General features: G+C 35.6%; 1 protein-coding gene across 3 annotated transcripts; it reads right to left on the reverse strand.

The window, feature by feature from the left end:
• Window positions 1–643: 643 nt before the first annotated feature.
• Window positions 644–19,998, reverse strand: LOC149743436 (uncharacterized). 3 transcript variants are annotated; one of them, XM_089881886.1, is made up of 16 exons: window positions 13,812–14,353; window positions 13,159–13,270; window positions 12,212–12,381; window positions 11,453–11,556; window positions 9,890–9,932; window positions 9,067–9,187; window positions 8,380–8,458; window positions 7,226–7,372; window positions 6,600–6,834; window positions 4,932–5,059; window positions 4,171–4,370; window positions 3,716–3,792; window positions 3,289–3,527; window positions 2,533–3,027; window positions 1,690–2,084; window positions 644–1,623 (listed from the first exon to the last, which is right to left on the reverse strand). In XM_089881886.1, exons 1-16 carry the CDS (start codon window positions 14,228–14,230, stop codon window positions 1,363–1,365), a joined length of 3,225 nt encoding a protein of 1,074 aa, XP_089738012.1. In that variant the 5' UTR covers window positions 14,231–14,353; the 3' UTR covers window positions 644–1,362. The 3 variants fall into 3 exon arrangements, with proteins under 3 accessions (XP_089738012.1, XP_089738020.1, XP_089738005.1); XM_089881894.1 differs by lacking the exon at window positions 13,812–14,353 and adding an exon at window positions 19,838–19,998 and having other exon boundaries at window positions 644–2,084; XM_089881879.1 differs by having other exon boundaries at window positions 644–2,084.
• Window positions 19,999–24,771: the final 4,773 nt, after the last annotated feature.

A 24,771-nucleotide genomic window follows, 5' to 3' on the forward strand; every position in this document is an offset into this window, starting at 1 on the left:
GCGTCGTTTTTGCTCAAACTTTGCCATTGATTATTAACATAGCTACGTAATGGCCGCCTGTTACCTAAATGAGTGCTTCGAATCATTAGTACTGTGGGGTAAAGTGAGACACCGTTAGCTCCCATATTCCATAATTTTAGTGCTGTGGGGTAAGATGGGATATACCGTGAACACCCAAAACCAATATTTAATAATCGTGTTTTTAACATTTAACATTGCTGTTTTAGAGTCGCAAAGCTTCTTTAACTACCAAACAGGACGATAAAAAACATTAACAATGTTACTCCAACCTTTATGTTTATCAGTATTTAATAACTAATATCCGGCCCAAAATGGTTAGAGCGCCTGCTTCTAACCCAGAGGTAATGGGTTCAAGGGTCGCCGCTGCTACCATTGTGGGTGTATGTGTCCTTGGGCAAAACACATAACAGCAATTGCTCACACCCAGTGGTCGCTAATGGGTTGTCTAAATTATCAGCCATACCTAAAAAAGTCCAAAAAGATTGGCTAAAAAGCATCGCCTCGTAAGGTGTATGAAACAAGACATCCGTGTTATAACCACTGTGGATTTTCAATCCCGCGAGGATAAAGTAAGTTACGTTCATTCATATGACTAAACACACGTATAATACTAAAACCACTCTTCAGTATATAGTATTTATTGTTGTTTGTGTGAAAAGGAATAACACCCTGGCTCATTTAACTGCGGGTGATCACGTGATTATGATGCAATCGTTGACGTCATGGAAAATAAACATTTGTAAAATATACAACGTGCACGGTACTTTAACACCAATTTTACGACGCATATCCAACCACGCACAGTGCAAAATAAAAAAATACTTTTCACAGTGAAAATATTGATCTATAGTAGGATGGGAATAGACGGGACCCCTTAAACACATATTATTCAAATATACTAAACGTGTTTTGAACAACTATCAACGGTCAATGGGAGTCGTGGGGACACGAGTTTATATTTCTTTAAATGTTCTTTGTACTACCAAATAGGGCGAAAAAATAGAATGAATAGGCGTCCCATTTTACCCCACCCTACTATATTGGAACAGACCGGCGGTGCCCTGTAATAAGCCCAGTTAAAATATAGCGCCGCAAACGGCAGTAACAGAACCGTTTGTTTAAAAGTTAACGCTTATGCGCTGAAACCTTACGGTCGTATCTTGTGTAAATGTTCAAATAAACGAACGTGATAGTACGTTCAAGAAAAAAACAATGGGCAATGTAAAGGAACCATATGAACTATAATGTGTTTCTTGGAGTATTTGGCAAACTCTTGCGGATGAACTCTTTATCAGCATTTTAGAGAATTGTACTTAAAACACTTTCAGGGTGTGTATCTTATTATACGGTTGTGTTTTGTTTTAGTTTCCCCACATCATCCTCAAGGACAATATTTATTACTTCGCTTGTATGTTGCATCACTCGGTCGATTTCGCTGCTCGTTTTGATTAAGTCTCGAATTGCGTCATCTGCGTCATCAATGACGTCGTCAATGTCGAACACGTAACCGGGGGAAGAAGGCGACTCTCTTTTCGAGCTCGAAAATTTCTTTGACTTTTCCGGTTTCGAATATTCGTTCAATCCTTTGGGCCTGTTGTCGCTCTGTGATTTTAAACAAAGTGGTTTTGTCTCTTCTGGACAACTTGATCTGCTAAGAGCGGAACTTACACTATATACTTGACCATTGACATTACTGTTATGCTCCGAACCGCCATCTTTATCTATTGAAGTAACTGGACTGAACTCATGATCTGAACTCCACCCTTTAACTCCGTGCACGTTTTGTATATTTCGCCGGTCAATATCTAGATCTCTAGAGGAAATAAGCGGTAGAACGTCGTTTCCCGTTGAACCTACGCTATCTTCTATTGCTCCGGGGACAGGAGGCATATCTGGTGAGGTCTGTAACTCAAAACTTCTCTCCTTGATCATAGCGAGCATCGGGGCCTTTGGGAATAAATTAGAAGGGAAGTTGTTGTGTGGACTGGTTGGCGTTCCACCGCTGTCGATACTTTGCTCTTTGTATGAGTGACTGCCGTGACAAATAATGTCGTCTGTCGTACCTGAATAAATGAATGAATGAAACGTATTTCGACATTCGGTCACAATAACGAAGAACGGCGGTAAACATAACTGAACTCTTGAAGTGCATGAAACGGCGTAATACTCAGTGGTACCATGTGTAGATATGCTGGTACTATGGAGTAAGATGGATACTGTTAGCACATAATATCTCACCCTTTTAGAGTCATGAGGATTCGGGTATATATATTTCTGTAAATATTCTTTGTTTTCCAACAAATATGACGAACAAACACAATGAAAACATGCATCATCTTCCACAACCCATCATATTTAAAGACAATCACAAATATTCAACAGATTTCCTCACGAATTCCATAGACCGTTGTTAATTATAAAATACGATCAGGATATTTTGATAATATGTGCTAAAGGTGTCTCATTTTACCCCACAGTTCTTTATATTGATATAAGTAAATCTAACCTCACCTGGCGGGGCGCTTAAAACCACCCCTGTGTCATCCGACGAAGCACACGTGCTAGCATCAAGGCTTACGAATGAGTCCACTGAATCGTCGCCGGTTGTTCGATTCCGGAAGTGAGGCCAATGCGGGCTGTGGTCAAGGAACTTCGGGGTTTCTTGGAAACTGTTTGCGCAGTCCGGAGTGTCGGTTTCCCGCGGTAAATCTCCGTTTAGGACGGCGTTTGATTCCACGGAGGTACTTCGGAACAGCTTGGTCGGGTCCTTTGATGTAGTTTGCTGGTTGGAACAATATTCTTTCACGCTTCCAATGTCGTAGCCCGAGTCAAACTCGCTTCGTTTTTCCGGCATTACCGTTCCTCGTCTGCGTGCATGAGCGCCCACTACCGTATCACAAATTACGTAAGTAAGGTCGCGTGGTGACGAACTGTTCTCTCCAACATACAACTCGTCATCGCGACTTGTAAAGCTCGGGTTCTCAATATCAAACTCATGATTTTTATCTAAAACAGCAAAGAGTTTATAAAACTGTCTATTAAAAAATAGTTTATAAGAAGGCTATAACTTTCACATATTATTAATACCAATTAAATTCAATTTAACACTGCCTGTTTCCGAAAGTGCGTTTTTTGTAGTAGGGTGGTGGGTTGAAATGTGGCACCTTGTATTCTATTTTTTAAGACTCCCATAGATATTGTGTGCTCAAGGTGTCCCATCTTACCCCACCCTACAGTATATGCATAAATAATTATACTTTCACCCACCGTGTAACCCATTGTTCTGGTTGCTGTTCCTTTCTAACCCATTATGGTTTGGTGACGTCACATTGTTTCCGACTTCCATTGTGACGTTGTATTCAGGGGGTTTCCCTAAAACTTCAGCTGACGTATCACCCACGTCCACGAGACACATTCCCGAGTTGTTTTTTTCATTTTCGCTCGCCATTTCGGCGTGACTTAGATAGGCCACGTGTTCTGGTGACGTGTGTTTGGAACCTGTTACCCTGGAAACGATGATGATTTGTAAAATGCGCGAGTGAATATGCAAAAAAATTATAAAAGGGGGCGAAATTCAAAACTTGTTCATTTTTAAAAACAAAAATTCAAAATTCCCCATATTTTAATGCACGATAAAAATTATAAAAAAGGTTTTTTGTAGATGCACGGGTTATAACACTAATAAGATTCTCACCTTCCATCAGTTATTTCAGCGAACTTTGTGATTTGGTTTCCTTGGTTTTCTATCGAAGCTTCGTTTAGTTCAATTGACTAGAATAAATGGTTTGTTGGAAATTGTATTTAGCTCGTCTTACCCCACAGCACTTTACTTTAAGTAGGGCTCAGCCACGCTTTTAAATTAATCCCCACGACTTTGCATTCATAACGCATTTTAACATCCGTCGTTTTGCTGTGGAAACTCAACAAGAAACCGGAAGCTTAAGATAAATTTAAAACTTCAAAAACGATTTGGTAAACTTTCAGAATATTACGATTTTTTAAATTTCTGACAATTGTCGTTTTGTTGTTGACTCTTCATTTGTTTATGTAATATAATCTTCTCAGTCGTTTTTAAAGAGATAAACAAAAAAATATGTTACATACTATCTAGACACCTTTAATATTTAGACTCCAATAAAAGCTTCTTACCTTCGCAAAAACGTCTCTGAGGTTCATAGTTACAATGCTACCATTGCGTTTAGCGCTCTCCAGTGCTTCTCTTCTCTTAAGCGCCTTTTCTTGTCTCTTCTGCTCTTTGTAGAACTCAGAGAAATTGTTCACGATAATTGGAATAGGCAGGGCGATCACTAATACGCCGGTGATGCAACAAATACCACCAACCAGTTTTCCTGATAGAAGAAATCATTATACTCGGCATAAACTTCATGCTTGAAGAAAATTCGGGACATGAACGGCATGGTAATGCCTTTTGTTTTATCATCGAAAAAAAGGCAACTGATAGCAAAATAACACGAGAGTCTTGCTCATCCAGTTTAAAATAATTACCCTTAATTGTCTTGCCTAATAACACACTACAATATCAGTAGCAGCACCAAGCTGTGAACCCTGCATCCTCCGATTACGACATATCCGGGCGCTTACTAATGCTCTTCCACGACGCAGATAAATTGAACGTTATGGAAACACCTTTATTCAAAGTGGTGAAACCACCTTTCTCTAGCCCAGATACTACGGATTTGAGGCGCGACGCTGCTATACCACTGTATGCGTCTGTTTTGGGACAAGATTCTAACCGGCAATTGCTTCAACCCAGTGGTCACTATTGGGTGTCTAATATTTAGCGCAATTCAATTTTTTAAAATTGCCTTATCTCACCAAGTGTTAATTGTTTTTACAGCTTAATTTATTCGGAAGATTGTATTTTTGAAAGTAGACTATCATTTACTTACCAAGTAACGTCGTTGGAGAAATATCACCATAACCCACGGTTGTCATGGTGATTGTAGCCCACCAAAACGAAGCAGGGATACTGCTGAACTGCTTCGGATTGTCATTTTTCTCAGCAAAGTAGGCGAGACTAAAGTGTTTGAGTAATGATATTAAAGAGTGGGTGTTATAACAGGTTGTTTAGGGTAATGGGCCAAGTCTGGCCTAAATCCCAGGTCCCCATGGACCTCAGCCATACAGAATAGAATATAACAGGTTGTTTATAAATGCATCACCATCGCTCCAAAATAATCACTCATAAGTTACATTCGTGGTAACTTGGAAGCAGTCAGGAAGTGAATGAAACAGAACACTCGTGTCATACTACTGCCGTTACATTTAGCACTTACAGTATATATACATATTTTAAATACTTTTTATGACTATTTTTTACATTCGTGGTATAACTTATAATCAGGACGATTGAAACGAAACGCCCGTGTTATAACGGCTGTCGTTTTCCGGTCACATGAGGTTAAATAAGTTACACTCAGCATTACAGTATACGTATTTGAACAACAATTTTGTGACTATATTTGTTGCGAGCGATTTAACGGATACATGAGCAGTGCTATTCTTCTAATTTCAGATGTGTCATTTTACTTGAGTTTAAAAGCATTTTGTTTCTTTGACACATGCGGCTCGATTTAGAAATTTATTTTTGCGCTGGTTTTTAAACTTGGCAGAATTTAATCAATAGAGCTTTAAACGTATTGACATGATTCATCCTGTAAAATTCATAAAACGACAAGCAAGCAGCTTCTTATTAATAATGAATAAGCAAATGCAATTGAACCCCTTAGTCCTATTTTTGTATTACAGCGTTATATTTTGGTATTCAATCTAAAAGTATTAGCTGAATTAAGAACCACGAAAACGATTATGTTATCCGTCGCGACCGTCGACATAATTACATTTATAAATAATACAGCGTCGGGTTTTGTATTTTAATTTATCAAGCAGGATTATAGTACTGTAGAGTAAGATGGATACCGTGAGCACAGAATCTCATATTTTCGGATCATGTTTTGAATAATTAACGAAAAATCACCGTGAAACTAGAGTCGCAGGCTAACAGTTATATAATTCTGTAAATATTTTTTGTTTACTACTAAATGTTAAAAGAGGAGGGAATGAAAACATGTCCTATCTTCCTCCATTCTAAATACTTTTCATAAATGAATCTATTTATGATGTTTGGATGTAGTGTATAGTATAGTAGGGTGGGGAAGATGGGACACCTTTTAATTCTATTTTCTCGTCCCCTTTAGTAGTAAACAAAGAACTTCAAAGAATTATAAAACCGTATCCTTACGACTCCCATGGATCGTTTTTAATTGTTTAAACTTTAAAACACGAACAGGATATTTGGATATTATTTTTCTAAAGGTGTCCAACCTCACCCCACAGTTCTATATGTTCTGCCTATAAATTTTAGAGTCGGGTTTGGTCTTATAATTTTTAGAGCAAGATGAGGTTTATGAATGAACGAATAAATGCATCTTATTTATCTTCGCGTGGCCGGAAAACGACAGTCGTTATAACACGAGTGTTTCATACACCCCGCGCCAGCTTACGAGTTACCATGTATGTTACCTTGTGGGTGACTATTTTCTACGGGATTTTTTTACCTTGAAAACATCATTATCCCGATAGCGAGGAAGAGCATGAGCAACCCAAGTTCGTTGTAACTTCTTCGGAGTGTGAATCCGAGAGATTGGAGTCCAGTAGAGTGCCTGGCCAGCTTAAGAATTCGCATTATTCGCATGATACGAAAGATCTGAATTATGCGGCGAACGTTTTGAAACTGGAGGATCTGACTGTTTGACTTGGTGAGAAATAATGTGATGTAGTACGGCAGAATAGCTGGAAAGAAACAACAGTATTACTGCATGGCGTCTAATAATATGAAGAACTGATTTCCTTGTGCATTATTTTTATCAAGCTGTTATCAAAAGCTGGCTTATATAAAGCGATACAGATTTTTGACATTCTTTCTTTTGTTCGTTTATTCATTTATTTTATCTATTCATTCATTCATTCATTCATTATTTTATTCATTCAATCATTTATTCATTCTTTCATTCAGATAATCAACCATGCTTTTATCGATCCAATTATTCGTTCATTGAAACATTCATTCATTTATTTTTTTATTGACATATTTATTTAATCACCCATTTGTTTGTTCGTTTATTCACTCAATCATTCATTTATTCGTTCATTCATTTATCCATACCTTATTTTCTCCACTTACCAAGTAAATCAATGATATTCAGCGGTCCTTTGAAAAACTTCCATTTATTTGGTGATGACATGAACCTTAATAAATACTCCATGGTAAACCATGCGATGCAAACACTCTCTATGTGGGCGAGCTGGGGGTTGTCGAAACCGTCCTTGCCTGTTAACATGTTTTATTTTTTAAAAACAAAAAAAAATAAAGAAAAAAAATAATCGCCTACCAAGTTAGAAGTTACATTATTTACCGAAAATCAGAAAAAAATGTTAACAAAAAATTTAAAAAATATATATATAATTGCCAAGTTTAAAGTTACATATGCCGTAATTACATTACAAAAAAATGACCCCACCCTTAACAAATTAATAAAAACTAATTAATTACCCATGAAGTTACATACGTACGTGGTAACTCTTTAGCGGGCAGGAGGTGTATGAAACAGAACACCCGTGTTATAACTGCTGCTGTCTCTGATCCACCATGCGAGAGTTTAAAACTTTATTTAAGTCATTTTTTTAAACAAAAAGCGGAGTTGTATATGTTTTGTTATTTGTATTTTATTGTTGTTGCGTGTGCAGCTTTCGTTTTTACTTTATAAGATCTAAAAATGTAATCATTATTTTCACACATTGCCATTTAAATTCGAAATTTCGAAATTCTACCCTGACTGTACATTTCTATTTTAGAACGAGCGATATTGCCCTTGATCGAATGAAAATATTTTATTAGATTATATTGGCCGGATTAAAATGGGAAATCGTGTTTAATAACTTGATTTATCAATCATGTAATAACAGAGTGTATGTATGCCTTTGTCTGATTTTCAAATTCGTTCGTTTTGTTTTTGACTTCCGTATGTCATTGGAATTTATTGAATGCAATTAGTATGCTTCGTTTCGTGAATTGGTAATATTGATTATCAGTCTTTGTACCTCTATATAAAGTTGAGTTCACTCTGTATTGTTAAAATAGAAATCAATAACTTGCGTTAGTGTCTGTCAGATCAGGCGCACAGAATGTTCATGTAAACCACATTGGTGCGGATAAAAATAAGTTAATCCCAGGTCCAATCAAAACATATCAATCAAGTAACGTCTAAGCTTTTGAAGGTTTAAATTATCCGAGATTATAAAGATGACTGTACGAATTGTTATTAAAGTATAACTTACCCTGCAGCCCGGGGACAGTGTTGAGTGTCAAAGCGACCGTTGATAGGACAATAAACAAGACGGATACGATCGCAATCACCTGTAAATTCCAATTGAATAAACTCATGGCAATACTATTATTGGGATATAGTGAGGTGGGGGAAGATGGGACACATTTAGCACAAAATATATAAATATCCTGATTGTGTTTTAAACAAATAACAACGATCTATGAAAATCGCTAGGACAAGGTTTTACAATTCTTTGAATGTTTTTTGTTTACTACCAAAATGTACGAGGAAATAGAATAAAAAGGTGTCCCATCTTCCCCCATCCTACTATACATGACCCACATAACTAAATAAATATTTAACAAAAAACTGTAAAACATGATTAAACCTCAAAACGTACAGCCCGCGAAGCGTTTTGTTTAATTGATGAAATGAGATATCGTCATATTCTTATATTTGAACTCTGAATAATTTTTCGTTCAAGAATCCTGCATTGTATGTTCACGACTTCAAAAGAGCGTTGTTAATTGTTTAAAACAAGATAAGCAAACATAGGATATTACGTGTTAAAGATATCCCATCTAACCTACAGTAATATATATATATAACCATTTAATTATGAACTCTAAAATCATCCGTTAAAATGTAGAATAAACATCATTTGTAAAATTGGTAAACCAAAATTTATGTAATGAACCTTTGCTGCGAGTGAGGAATTCGGTTTTTCCATGAGATCCCAGACCAGTTTTCGTCGTTCAGCACAACACATTCCTCTAAAATCATCTCCCTGTCTTTCCCTGATCGCGTCCGCTTCTCTCCTGCGGGATTTTAATAAAACCAGCATTTTAGGCAATCCGACCGCAAAGGAGAAAATTTCTCAACTCAACTGTAATCAGACAACAACCGCCAGCTGATAGCGATAACATCTTTGAATGGTGTCAAAAGATTTGTTTTTGCAACTTGAGGGTGGGAAACAAAGTCCACCGAGTATCGGGGTGTTTGTAAATTGATATCAGCATGCTGAATAATTTAAACCAAGCTTATGCATAGCCGACTTTAAAATCAAAAGTCGATGAAAATAAGATTATCGGCACCGACACCAAGGAACGGCTTTTACTTCGATAAAGGTTCTTGAAAATGAATCGTATTTACCAATTTTAAGTGACTTTTAGTTATACCAGACAGTTGGGTGTTAATATAATGCTGTTGGGTAAGATGGGACATCCTTAGCACTTAATATCCAAATATTCTGATCGTGTTTTAAACAATTACCAACAGTCTGTGGCAGTCGTGAGAATACGGTTTTATAAGTATTTGAATATTCTTTGTTTACTACCAAATGGGACAAATAACGAGAAAATAGAATGAAAAGGTGTCCCATCTTCCCCATGTGACTATATTTAACATAATTCTGCCAAATTTGCAGCTAGCAAAGATCAGTTCTCGGTTTATTATATGGCCTATACTTGATGTATTCAGTAGGCCATGCGTGTTTATACAAATGTTGGCTCTTAACCAACCTGAGTTCTTCTAAAATCTGCTCTTTCTTCTGATGATAGCGAGCTGTAAAAAAAAGATAACTAAAAAAATATTTTACAAAAACTCAAAACAGGATTGAATTTAGTACTTCTACATATTACCTGTTGAATTATACACGCAAATATTAAACTATACGTTAAATAGAATGAGAGTAGAATTTAATGAGTATACCACTTACATCTGTATACCAGTTAAATAAAAAAAACTCACAATAAAATGGCGCTGTGTAACATAACAAGTAATTTGGTATAAGGACCAGATGCCACGAAAATAAACAAAAATTAAATTATTCAGCAAGTAGAGTGGGGGAAGACGGGACACCTTTTAGCACATAAAATCCAAACACACTGATCCTGTTTTAAACAATTAACAAAGGTCTATGGGAGTCGTGAGGATATGGTTTTATATTTCTTTGATTATTCTTTTTTACTCTTAAATGAGACGGGGAAATGATATGAAAAGGGGTCCTAAATATAAAAAATATATATATATAATAGGGTGGGGGAAGATGGGACACCTTTTCATTCCACTTTCTCGTCCCATTTTGTAGTAAACAAAAAACATTCTAAGAATTCTAAAACCGAATCCTCACGACTCCCATAGACCGTTATTAATTGTTTAAAAGGCGGTTAGGCTATTTGGAAATTATGTGCTAAAGGTGTCCCATCTTCCCCCACCCCACTATATTGCCTAAATAAAATTGTCAGTTTTTATTCAAATAAAACCACAAGCAATATGGTGGTGTTTAATAAAACGCATTGCCAATCCATTGGACATGCAACACGTATGAAGTTTATAAAAAGCGACTCTTAACTTAAAAAGCGAAACATAGTAATCATCAAAACGTAAACTTGCTGAATAATTTAAACACATGCTTGGAGGGAGGAGAGAAAGATGGATTCTTTTTGTACACAAGTTATACAAGGTTAACCCATTAAAGTTTGTTATGAGAAAATACCCAATGTTTCCTAATTATATTAAACTGCGATGGTGATCTGGTTCTATACGAAAATGCAACGGATAAATATCAAGTCCAACCAATTATAATAAAAGATATATATAAAGTAAAAGAGTGGGGTAAAATCGGATTATTATCATTCTATTTTTTTTACGGAATTCTATAACCGTAGTCTCACTAAAAGGTTGCTGTTATTTATTAAAAACACAATCGGAAAATACAGAACGGTATCCCGCGTCTGAACCCAATATATTAAATATCACGCTGTTAATTATTCAAAACATGATCGGAAAGTATGGGATTTGCTGCTTCTATCACACAGTATTGTGCAACAGAAATGATACAGACTAAAAAAATATATATAGTAGGGTGGGAGAAGATGGGAAACCTTTTCGTTTTATTTTCTTATCCCATTTGGTAGTAAACAAAGAAAATTCAAAAAATTATAAAACCGTATTCTCACGACTCCCATAGACCGTTGGTAATTGTTTAAAATACGATCAGGAAGTTTGGACAGCATGTGCTAAAGATTTCCCGTCTTCCCCCACACTACTATTAGTTCTATATTAGTTATTGGTGCTCTTACCTTGACAGCAGGATTCAATGTAAATGTCGTCAATCCCCCAGTAATCAAGCTCAGCGCTAAATGCCAAAGCACAAATATCCTCTGGCATATGAAGCTTTCCCGTTCTAAACGATAGGAATAAACAAAAGCTAATGTTAAACTGACATTTGTATTTATCCGAATGAAGGAACAATTTATCATTATTATCGTTATATTAATTAACACATAATATTCAAATATCCGGATCGTGTTTTAAACAGTTACCAATGGTCTATGGGAGTCGTGATGATGCGGTTTTATAATTATTTGAATCTTCTTTGTTTACCATACCAAATGGGACGAAAAAATAGAATAAAAAGGTGTCCCATCTTTCTCCACCCTAATATACATTTTAAATTTCAAGACAGTTAGCCTAGTTTTCATCGATTTAAAAACAATCAACAGAAACCTAGATCGATTTGAGCTGGACAGGATACATAGATATAATTAATTGACCGACAGTCTTGGAGTTAATATTGTTATACAACTTACATGTTTAAATCCTTTAAACACATTTACCCTAATAAAAACTTAATAACATTTTGGGGCATAAAGTGTAATATAAGTTAAAATAGTTTCTCTGTTTTTTACCAGAAGATCTATTTACTTATATTTTACTTTTGTCTATTAACAACGACAGCATAATATTCAGTTTTTTCTCCGTTGGTATGTTTTTAAACCATTTTAAAGTTCAGTTTAAAATTAGATGCCAGCCTGTCCAAACCTAGGCGAGCAACTGACCTGTAAAAATTCAATATTGGAGTAAAAGCTCCGGGATGACGGTCAAAAAAATATTCGTTAGACGTTGGGTCGTGGTCGTCGGCGAGTCCCATAATCTCGCATCTAGTTTCACATTCTCTTAACTTGCCAAGCCTAGTGTGTGGAAGTTGCTCAAGTGTTCCCCACCGCACCTGAGGTAAAGGTAGTAATGTACAGTACTGTAAGGTAAGATAGACCTGACTACATATTGTTGAGGTGTAATATATATTTCAGAACACAAGGAACCGTTACGGCATTTGAGTGAAGATATGTGATACACCGCTTTACCTAATCGTTTTTAATAATAAAACGGTATTTTAGAGTCGTACGGCTACGGTTTATAAATATTCTTTGTTTATTCCCAAATGAGACATAAAAAGAGATTGGAACGTGTCCCGTATTACCCCACGATTGTAATCAGAAAACCTAATATATTTTATTCACCTGTCCGCTTATACGAGTGACCATATGTATGATTGCTTTTTTTTGTATGTGGACAAATTGGATAACAAATTAGTGACCACTAGGTTGGAGCAATTGTCATTAAGCCCAAATACACATATACGTATACAATGGTAGCAGTGACAAGCCTTGGACCGGTACGCCAGACCCACGATGCCGAAAGTAAAATATATCTCCTTGAAATGTTTTTTTACGATATACTTATGCAGCCTAAGTATAAGTATGGTATAACAATAACTTATATAGTTTACAACAGCACATTTTATATACAGTTATTGTTACAATCCAGCAGTTAAAAATGATTGACAGGATTTGATATGCCTATATTAGACTGCTTTGTTTTGAAACCAAGCATTATGCTATGCTTAGCACACCCGTGAGTTCGATCATGTATTTTGCTTGGAACAGTTAAATAAATTATAAAATAAATTTCCATCGTAAAAATGAATGACAGTTAATTATTTCACCTCGTGTATATATCCGCCAACGTTAAGCCGAACTCGTTGTCGTTTCTTTTGCTTTTCTTCCATGTTTTCCCCCTTCTCGCAACGTGTGAATTTTCGAGATTTCTTTCTTCGTCTGAAAAAACAAACTTGAAATTTCATCGTGATTATTTTAAGTTAGATAAATATTTTCACTTTTAGGTTTAGGTTTAGTAAAGAAAGAATCACTGAAAGTTTTTGTTTTGCGAAACCGAAACGCGAAACCGAAAACCTTATTTTCCTAATAAAAGAGAGACAGTTTATGTTGCAAATATTTGTCAAAAAAATGTTTTGTTGATTTTTGAGTTGTTTTGATTTTATGTTTATGAAAAACTTTTTAAAGCATTTCTTTTTATATTGTTTATACAGTTGGGTGGGGGAAGATGGGACACTTTTAGCACATATTATCTTAATAACCAGATCATGTTATAAACAATTAACAACGGTATATGGGATACGTGGGGATACGGTTTTGTAATTCTTTAAATGTTTTCTGTTTACCACCAAATAGGATAAGAAAATAGAACGAAAATGCGTCCCATCTTCCCCCACACTACTATATATTTTCTTCTTTAATTATATTTTTAAATGGAATTAGCTCCTGAAACGAACCATTCATTCATTTGTTGTACACTCACATCGTTTGGTGTAATTTACCAAAAGCTGAGGCAAATATGGAGGTTTTACGACCGTGTGAACGTTTCTTAGATTTAAGTTTCTCAGGGTTTGTGGTGTAATGACCATGGTGCTGTGGAGAATCTCCCGCGCACGTTGAACGTTGTTCAAACTCAGTGGGACAATCGCTCAAGGGGGAGAGATTAGGCGGAACCTCAAATTCTAAAGAGTTTTTTCTTCCCCGGTCATAATTTGCATGAAGTTTAAGATTGCTGGTTGATGACAGTTTTACTAAAGACGGGCTTTGGCAAACAATGCTGGACCTCGGGCTTTCGGTTCCAGTAATTGCAAAAGTTTTGTTTGACTTTGGTATTTTCCCGTTACATGGAATTCGTAGAGCTTCTGAATCGTCCATGCAATCGTCACTTACGCTGGACTTCATATTCCAATTGTTGTTTCAGATGTCAGTTTACACTACATAACTATTATAACTAAGTGCTACAGACGAACCGAACGTCGAAAATGGCTTTACTTTTATTATACGTCTAGGAATTTAAAATTAAAGTTGTCAAATTATTAAGCACTTGCTATCTTGCTATCTTGCTATCTTGAACTGACATTATGGCTGATAATTTAAACAACTCATTAGTGACCACTGGGTTGTAGCAATTGCTGTTAAGTATCTTGACCAAGGACACATACGCCCACAATGGTAGCAGCGACAAGCCTTGGACCCTAAAACTCCAGGTTATAAAGAATCGAATTATTTATCACTTTAAATCGACACTTCACAGAAAGTCGTTAAACTTGTCGAAAAATTAATTAATTCTTTTTGCAATCGCATTCAAAAACATGGAAGATGCATTATAAGGGGATAGTATTGAATATTCCATCAAAAAAATATTTTTTACATGGTTCAATTCCACATGGTTCTATTTTATATTTCACACGGTTCTTAACGTTTTTATTAACTTCTTTTGGAGATTTTTATTTTCAACTATCGATTACGCGACTGTCGTATCTTTACGCGACTACATATAACATACAATCCATTAGCCAGCTCATGGTATAAGAAACCAAACTACGTTACACACATATATATATAGAGAGAGTAGGGTGGGTGAGGATGGGGCACCTTTAGCACATAATATTCAAATATCCTAATCGTGTTTTAAACAATTAACAACGGTTCATGGGAGTCGTCAGGATGCGGTTTTATAATTCTTTAAATGTTTTTTGTTTATTACCAAATAAGTCGGCAAAATAGAATGAAAGGGTGTCCCATCTCCCCCCACTCTACTATATATATATATATATATATATATATATATATATATATATATATATATATATATTTATATATATATATATATATACATATATATGCATTTCAACTCTACTGCTGGCGTGGGAACTATAGTTCCTTGGCAACTCAACTAACCCTGACTGCCCGTTTTAGCAAAAGTAGGATCATTTGCGGCAAGACAACCAATGAAAAATTCATGGCGTTTAACTATGGGCTATTTTACTGGAAACAAAGCGAACCAGTGCGACTATCTATCTTATAAATACACTCTCATTTACTAAAGAAAAAAAGAGATATAGCAGCGACAATTTTATGCATGCTTCACGGTAATAAGATAACGGCTAGAACCAATAGTTCATGTAATATGTATTATCCTTCTTAGGAACTATATACGGCATATAAGCTTTTCATTACAGTGTGAAAAGCGAAAGACTAATACTACACGTCCTGTTTTGACTTAAATTATGCAAACCTGTAAGTATAGTCGTAATATATATATTTGGCGCAGAAATTTTGATGGAAAATAGATGAAAAATAGAGAGTTCGCTTTCTATATTTGAAGTTTCACTGTATAACACTATGAAAAGACTGGCTGTCTTAATATTTGGTGTATACAATTAAGTCGAATTAATCATTTATATATATATGTTAGATTTTTCTATATAGTAATGTGGGGGGAGGTGGGATACATTTTCGTTCTATTTGGCAGTAAACAAAGAACATTAAAAGACTTATAAAACAGTATATATCTTAGCGACTCCCATATACCATTGTTAATTGTTTAAAACACGATCAGGAAGTTTGGACATTATGTGCTAAAACGTCCCATCTTGCACCAGAGTACTTTACATTAAAGTACTATCGATGCTTTAATGGTTAAACCAAACCCACGAGTTCAAACACAGCTTGTACATACCTATATACAATATATGTATAAGCCTTTCAAGCCTTGCATTAAATACCCTTAGGCTATGAAGCTGGTACACACATAACGCCAAATATAAGATCGACTTTGTTTATTCTAAACTCTTCATTATTTACAGCAGGATACGCTCCATCTCATAATCTCTTATACGTTGGGTTGACCAGAAATAAACATTGTTCTGATTTAACTGACTTTCTATAGAAAGCGTTGTTAACTGTTAGAAATACAATCTCAAAAACATGGGTTTAGTTGATAACGGTATATCCCATTATACCCCACAGTACTATATTATATAGTAGGGTTGGGGAAGATGAGTCACATAATATTCAAATATCCTGATCGTGTTTTAAACAATTAACAACGGTCTATGGGAGTCGTGAGGATATGGTTTTATAATTCTTGAATGTTCTTTGTTTACTGCCAAATGGGACGAAAAAATAGATTTAAAAGGTGTCCCATCTTCCCCAATCCTATTATATATGACCGAACATTGAGACACAACAATACTCTGCGTAAAACAGCTAAAACAATAAGTTTCAAAAAAACTATCATTTGTTCCATATACGCGCATACCAAACCTAAAATTTCACACATTGTAATATTTGCATTATATTGTACAAATAAGTTGCGCAAATATCATTGAACTTGTGGTTTTCTTTAACTCGCAAAGAATGTTGTTTTTGCCGATTTTGATTGACAGGCGTGTCCATAGTGTGACAACAACAAAACTACAAGAAGAAAAAACGTTTGACATAGGGTTTCCTACTATCATAACTAACAATTAGTCATTGCTGTTTTTTTAAACACGCCAACATTAGCTTAAGATAGAAGAACGTTACATTACTATGATTTGCAGTCTATACACACAGTCGTTCTCAACGCACGATTTACGTTAAATGCATTTATTTAATGCGTGACGTTTAAAAGTTCTGCCCTTTTGACTTTGAATGCTATTGAATGCGTGTTTACAGCTTAAAATATAATAAGCTACAATTATAATATGATTAACCACAATTGACAATTATATTACACACTGCAATGTCTACATGTATAACTAAAGGCACTGCTCTCTTTGTGAGTTCTAAAACACAATACACAAACATCAAGACTCGTTTTCTAAGATAGCAAATTCTCAGCTCGCTCAGCTGTACCAGAAGGCGTCTTCTTTAATTGGCTGGCTGTTGCGACCTGTAAGCGAATCAATACAACTATGACTCAATACCTGGACAAGCAAATACTATGGAAAACGAATCAATTTCTTTTCTGGTAGCGGTTTTGAATATTCACAAATCACAATCACAAATAATTATTAGTTGAAAGAAGACACCGTTTCTCAGACAAAAGTAAAATAAAGCTATAACGTCCCACGTTAATTTGGTAGATAAATATTATACCTTTTATGTACTGCAAAGAATCTCAACTTTAAACTGTTTTTTTTTTAATATAATTCCGGTTGTTTACTAACTGTTAGTTTTCTAAACTTTCAATCAAAACGGCATAACATAACGACCAAAACGCGTGAGGTGTTAATCTCGACTGCTTTACTCAGGCGCGTTTTTAATCCGAGACGCACAGCGATTGAGACTGGATATTCGTCACGCACGAAACCGTTGTTTCGCTTGAACGATTTTACGTGAAAGCGGTGCGTAAGCGACCGCTTACGTTTACGTAAGATAAATTGAACGCCGTTTTTCTAAAGTGGACAAAGGGTTTTATGTTTTAAACGTAAACAGATACCTTTTTATTGCCTTTATGTTCGTCTATTGTTTTCCAATACCATTTATCCATGTGGCGTGTTTTAACAACTGTCGTTTTATTGTTAATTCCCTTTTCTTCCCGTTCTTTAAATACCATGATCTTCGCTACCGTTTAAGAGATAATTACGTTATATTGAAATTTGATGATTGACTGTCGGCGTGCGGAATTCTGCCAATGACTATTTGCGAGTTCTATGCGGTCAAAACTGTTGGGTTAGCATTTACTATTATAAAACCTAAAACCACATATTGAAAGGCAATTGGCAAACTACTGAATTGATGTGCATTGCGTAGTACACAACGACAGTGGCCACAATCATCGAACATAGTGTGTCCTACTTTAATTACAACACCAATACTTATATTTTCATCAGTGTTTTCGTTATACAGTAGGGTTGGGAAAGATCGGGACACCTTTTTATTCTATTTTCTCTTCCCATGTGGTTGTAAAAAAAGAACATTCAAAGAATTACAAAACCGTATCCTCACGACACCCATAGACCGTTGTTAATTGTTTCAAACACGATCAGGATATTTAGATAAAGGTGTCCCATCTCCCCCCCACACTACTATGAATAGCACCTGCAGCCACCAAAAAGAGCAGGTGCTTCTCCGTCGCCACCTGGCGATCATATTATTTAAATATTTTTGACACCAAGTTAAAAGTCGCACCTGCTTTTTAGTCATACTTGCCTTAACACGATATACTCGACATATACACGAATTCAGATCAAATTTAAGCTTTTTTGCTTTAGATAGAAATAGTTAGATGTTTGCTGTATATTGTGTATAACATCAACTATAGATTTATCAGTCAAATTATAAGACAAACATGAAATAAATAACTATTAATGCTTTTCTCTCATCTGTTTTTAGTGGAACATTCGGAAAACCACGTTTTAACTAAACAATTCATTAACAGCAAATCAGTTCATCGTGTTGTGTTTTTGAGAGAGTTTCTGTACATGGATCCAGTGAAAGAAGCTCCTGAACTTTAAAGACTCATTAATGTTTCATTAGGCAAGGGAAAACGCATGTTCGGAATATATGGGACTGCTGAATTGTACAGTGATGAGTATAATTTTGTCTTTACAATACCTGTCCTTAAAAAGACATTTAATTTTGTCCTGACTCTGGACAAGCTTTGATTCATTTTGTAATGTATATATCCAATATAGTAATATTTATGTGAATATTTCGTATTCGTATAGATCTTGCATAACCATGAATATGTCCTATTTTATTCTTTGACGTTCAGCATATAATTTATTCATAATTCCCCGAATAGTCTTTTGTCGAGTCATGCACGCTTATCCGAAAATAAGTTGCATTGGCTGTATACCTTGGCGTCTGTTTTGTACAAAATGTAAAACACATGAGCAACATATGGGTTTTACATTTTACGCACAAACGACAGTTGGAGAGATTGCTTAAACATGACTTGCGTTCTCCCGAGCGAAAAGAAATCGATTTTGAATCAATTTGGATGACGGATACTTAACACATTGAACCAACAGGTCAACAACACAAGCATTCAGACATCCGTCTCATTAGTACAAGTGCTACAGAGTATCATTAAAATCATGCGAAAAATAGAATTTAGAGCCGAGTATAAAGTGAAAGCTTAAATAAACGTAACTTGGTTTGTTCTCACATAGCCAGAAAACGACAGTTGTTATAACACGGGTGTTCATATACACCTCGCGCCAGCTTCCGAGTTGCCATGTATGTTACCCTGTAGGTGATTATTTTTCGTATTTTTCATACATGGCTGGTAATTTGAAAAACTCATGCTAGCCCGCTCAAGTAACAAATATTAGACATATAGTAGGGTGGGGGAAGATGGGACACTTTTAGCACATAATATCCAAATATTCTTATTGTGTTTTAAACAACTAACAACGGTATATTGAAGTCTTGAGATTACGGTTTTATATTTTTTTAATGTTCTTTGTTTACTACCAAATGGGACAAGAAAATAGAACGAAAAGGTGTCCCATCTTTCCCACTCTATTATATAAGAACTTGGTTATTAAATGTCAATGTCAAACACATTCTTACCTTCGATCGTAGACACCGGTATCCGATCTGTTGATGAAATTTTCTTGGTTTCTTTTAACTTTTTATAAGAAGAAGATTTCCTCGAGTAAAGTCCACGAAACAGGTTTCTAGCATTTTTCTAATTTACTAAATCAACTGAAACAGTTAATCAAAGTAGTTTAAAGGCTTTACATTATATAGAATATTCACATACATCACGCCTAGCTGCTGTCTTGCTGGGGTAATGGGTCAGATCTGGTCTAAGTCCTAGGTCCTCCAGCACCTTACCCATATATAATGGAACTGTTGTCCTGATAGGCGACAGGCATGAAAAACAATGCTTATACAACTCTCCAAGTGTTTGTCATCTAATGAAGTAAATTTAATTAAGCCTGTTGGGAACATAAAGCCACAATGTGACGACGCGATGCACTCTTGTCGTCACTTCACTTTAGCTGGTCATTAGTATACTTGCTGTACTAACTTAACGACTATGACAAGATGTAAAAACTCAGAAAGCTGTGGGGAATTCCGTCTGGTAGTTAAACATGTTTAGTCTTGGGCGCAACAGCCACCCTTTTCAACTGACACTCTTTCACAGCAGTATTATCTATAACGTTGTTTTAACGACCGTCATTTTGATTCCTTTCTCTTCCCTTCTTTAAATAACACGATCTTCACTATCGGTTTCGAAGACATAAATACAAATTATGTAGTCTTTGTTCAGTTATGTGTTTAGTAGATTATTTTATTATGGTCAGTAAAATAGATTTTTTAAGATGTTTACAACTGCCATGGGGTTCGGGCGACTCGCCTATTTTACATGAAGAAAAATCTTTAAATAACTTCCCTATATTATCAAGCTATTCCTTGCATGGCATCTAACACTACCAAAAGCATGCGACTTTCAACTGCTGTTGCATTGACGTAAATTCACAACGTTCCGCGGCGTCCCATATTATCAGCAGGCAAGTGAGCGCTTCGGTAGGTGTCGGCTTAAGCCTTAATCTACTTAATGCGGACCGAGGAGCTCATAATTAATTAAACACAACTCTTCTCCATTACCGTCGCTCTGTCTTGGTCGAGTACAGCAGTGATAATTGCTTCCGACAATTTTGTCAGAATTAGAACTCTCCGGGGTTCCTTTTAACTAAATTAAACGCTTATTTTCAATGTTAGTGGATATTTATACACACAGGCGGTTCAAGCACCCAATCTAATCTATTTTTGAATTGACATGCACAACCAACCAACGGCAAAAGAATAATTCCTTTAATTTAGAAATCTAGTTACGTCAATTTTTTCTGTCAGAACTCTGTCCTGAAACCTTTTTAATATTACCTCATTACCCGATGGATCGATATTGATTAAAATGCCGTTTCTATGTCCAATTTAGCAATACATACACTAGAACAGAAAATATATGAGAGATAAGTTTCTTAAACTCACATTAAGCCAAGTATTAATACGTAACTGCTGAACTAGTTTATTTCCTGAACGAAGCTATAGGTACCGGTACGACACCCCATACAACTAAATCCGCATGCTCTCGTTGAGAAAAATAAGTTCCATTGAAAACAATGGAAAGTAAAACATGTTGTCAGCCTACTATAGTTGTATATTGCTTAACACACGATTTGTACGGTTAGCGCAAACCGCTACCCCTCGGAGACATGGTATTGTGACGTAATAATCTGGTTGCATCTGCGCAGCATTCCATATACGTCACGCACGAGTAACTTTGAAGTCCCAATGGCCACTGCTGGTGTGAAAAGTCATTTAGGTATAAGATATCTATGTCTGGTTGTTTAGGTTGCTATATCTGCGCATGGATTATGTTTAGCGAGTTATTAGTTTGGGGTAAGATACTAGGTGTAGCGACCACGCTTATTTGTTCCAATTAAATGTAAATATGTTTTTAACTGCAAGCGTGTCTTAACAACTGTTGTTTTGTCGCTATATCCTGTCTTTACATTTAAAATATTTTTAAATCTTTGCTGCCGTAATTGAAGAGACAAATAAAGTTATTATTATTATACCCCTATTACACATAATATTCCTTTATTTCCTGATCGTTATTTAAACATTTAAAACGCTATTTTAAAGTCGTGGAGCTATTAAGTTCTTTCTATCCTTGATTATACCAAATGCTACGACAATGAAAACATGTAGCATCTTACCGCAACCTATACTAACATTATTTTACCTTCAATATCAATCATCGCAGTAGAATGAGCGATTATTGAATCAAAATTTGATGCTGGTCGACATGCTATAGCAGTGCACGCATCATAAGACCGCTTCAAACAAGTAACCCATAAACCAATGCATTTATCTAAGAGTAATATATTTCTATAGAGCCGAGTATTAAGCGCAATGTTTGTTGACCACTAAAGTAAGAAATACTAAACATATGAGAAGATATTTACTTTAAGTAGGAAGGTGTGAGATGGGACACCCTTAGCACACAAAACTCAAATATCCGGATCGTTTTTAAACAATTAAAAACGGTCTATGGGAGTCATGAGGGTACGGTTTTATAATTCTTTAAATGTTCTTTGTTTACTGTCGAATGTAACGGGAAAATAGAATAAAAGGTGTCCCACTTCTTCCATCCTATACTATACATAAACTGCTCTAAACAACTGACCCATAAACTAATACATCAAACTAAACATCCATATTACACCCTTTGTATTCCTTACTTTCAGAAAACCTAATAATGCAAATTTAAACAATGCAAGCCTTTGTATATAGAAGTTGGGTCTTAAACGTATGGCACAGCTCACTGTACTTAATTCCTGTGTATTTCCTTTTGTTTTTTTGGGCATGGTTGATTATTAATTAATGAAGGCCACTACTTCGTTTTTTAAATGTTAACACGATGACGTATTACATACTCAATGTTAATCGAAATACGCCCAGCGAAGGCGAAAGTGTAGTAGAACACACAGTGCACCTTAACACGCAGTACTTTAAACGTTTGTATAGGTTACAAATGTTTTAATATTATAGTAGAGTGGGGGGGCGTGACATCTTTTTAGCACATAACATCCAAATATCTTAAACGTGTTTTAAACAATTACCAACGGTCATTCGAGTCGTGAGAATACGGTTTTATAATTCTTTAACTATTCTTTGTTTACTACCAATTGGAAAGAGGTATAGAACGAAAAAATGCCTTCCCCGCACCCTACTATATAGGCTACATCTTAGACCGAATTAGAAATTTTCTGGCAAGCGAAACTATGGGATTTGGCCGATGCTTTTTGTCTAGTTTTGTGTGAATTCATTTATTTCGGACAACAGATCACCACAAAAGCATGTTGACCCGCAGAAAAATTAATTTGCGCATTCATATCGTAAAGATGCCATGAATTATGTATTAACTTCTTTATGCATTACCGTCCCATAGATATGGCATGCACAATGTACGTTGTATAAGGCATGCGTATATATTGACTCAATTAGTTCCGTATTAATAATTTAACGTTCGGTGTAAATCCTCCAAATATTATTTTACTGCCTTGTATGGAACGACAAGATCATATATTCAGTATGACACCAAAGTATCTGCAGCAGTAATGACGTACAAGCATTTGTATACATATTTTCTATATACAACAGTACATTTTTAGGAAATATAGTTGGGTGGGGGAAGATGGAACACCTTTAGTACTTAATATCCAGATATCCTGATCGTGTTTTAAACAATTAACAACGGTCTATGAGAGTCATGAAGACATAGTTTCATATTTCTTTGAATGTTCTTTGTTTACTCCTAAATGGGTGGAGAAAATAGAGTTAAAAAGTGTCCCATCTTTCCCCTATCCTACTGTATATACAAACTGTAATGCGATACTGTGGGATAAGATAAGAAACCGTACTAATACTGTGGGATATAGTATGCGACACCGCACCCATATTTCTTGAACATGTTTTCAACAACTAACGACGCTCTTTTAGAGTCGTATAGACTTACGTTTATATAATTTTATTAATATTTTTACCAACACCTTGGACGAGAAATGAGTAGAATGAAAATAAGTACCACTTTCCCCCACTATACTATACAAGCATGTGCATACATATATTCGCTATTTACAACATATTCGGTTTAGACCGTATTCAGTAGGTATAGGCTATATATTTACTGCTATATAAAGACCCAAAGATAAAATATATAGGCTCAAGCTATGCACTGCTGTAGTATAGATAAAACATAACGAGTACTGCATATAAATTAGCCGTTGGACTACCCGTGGTACATTCAACCTTTCTGTCTTATTAAAATTTCATGATTCTTGGTAACATAGCCTGGCTGCTGGTTTATTAGCCATGGAACCTATTTATTGTCATCAAAGACACTACACTAAAAATATTTATATATGTAGTAGTAAGGTGGGGAAGATGCGACACATTTTTATTCCATTTTCTCATTTGGTAGTAAACAAAGAACATTTGAAAATTATAAAACCCGATCGACTCCCATAAACCGTTGTTAATTGTTTAAAATACGATCAGGATATTTGGATTTTATGTCCTAAAGGTATCCCGTCTCCCCCCACCCAACTATATTTCCTAAAAATGTACTGTAGTCGTAAACGAATTCAAACGTAGACTAAGCATTTTATAAAACTTTCTTTTAACCTGATTATTTTTTCAACGAAATTTAGATTAAAGTTTTTAAGGCGAGCGCATTTCTGTCATTTTCTCTATAATCGATTTGGGACCCTGAATTTGGGATTTAGTTGCACTTAACACCTCTGTGAGCCAGCACTTAACGATTATGCCCGAGCCTCCGTTGCACATTAGAAGTTATACATAATTCAACACACAGTTTCCTGCAGAAAAAATGACCTGAAAGGGCTCTCATATCCCATAACATAGCTGTGTAGAAAAATGACCCGTATCCTGATCGGCGAGGTATAATCAATACCCTCCTCCCCCTGGAT

The sequence above is a fragment of the Ciona robusta genome, chromosome 1 (genome assembly GCF_009617815.1).
Source record: "Ciona robusta chromosome 1, ASM961781v2".
Classification (NCBI taxonomy): domain Eukaryota; kingdom Metazoa; phylum Chordata; class Ascidiacea; order Phlebobranchia; family Cionidae; genus Ciona; species Ciona robusta.

Bases quoted from the DNA above. Each gene is read 5' to 3' on its own strand.
- LOC149743436 (XM_089881879.1), bottom strand. From the start codon at position 14,230: ATGAAGTCCAGCGTAAGTGACGATTGCATGGACGATTCAGAAGCTCTA. The intron at 12,382-13,158 runs GTGAAATAATTA...CCTTTACCTCAG, and splicing joins TTGGCGGATATATACACGAG to GTGCGGTGGGGAACACTTGA. The intron at 5,060-6,599 runs GTAAAAAAATCC...CAAACACTTTAG, and splicing joins GGGATAATGATGTTTTCAAG to TCTCGCCTACTTTGCTGAGA.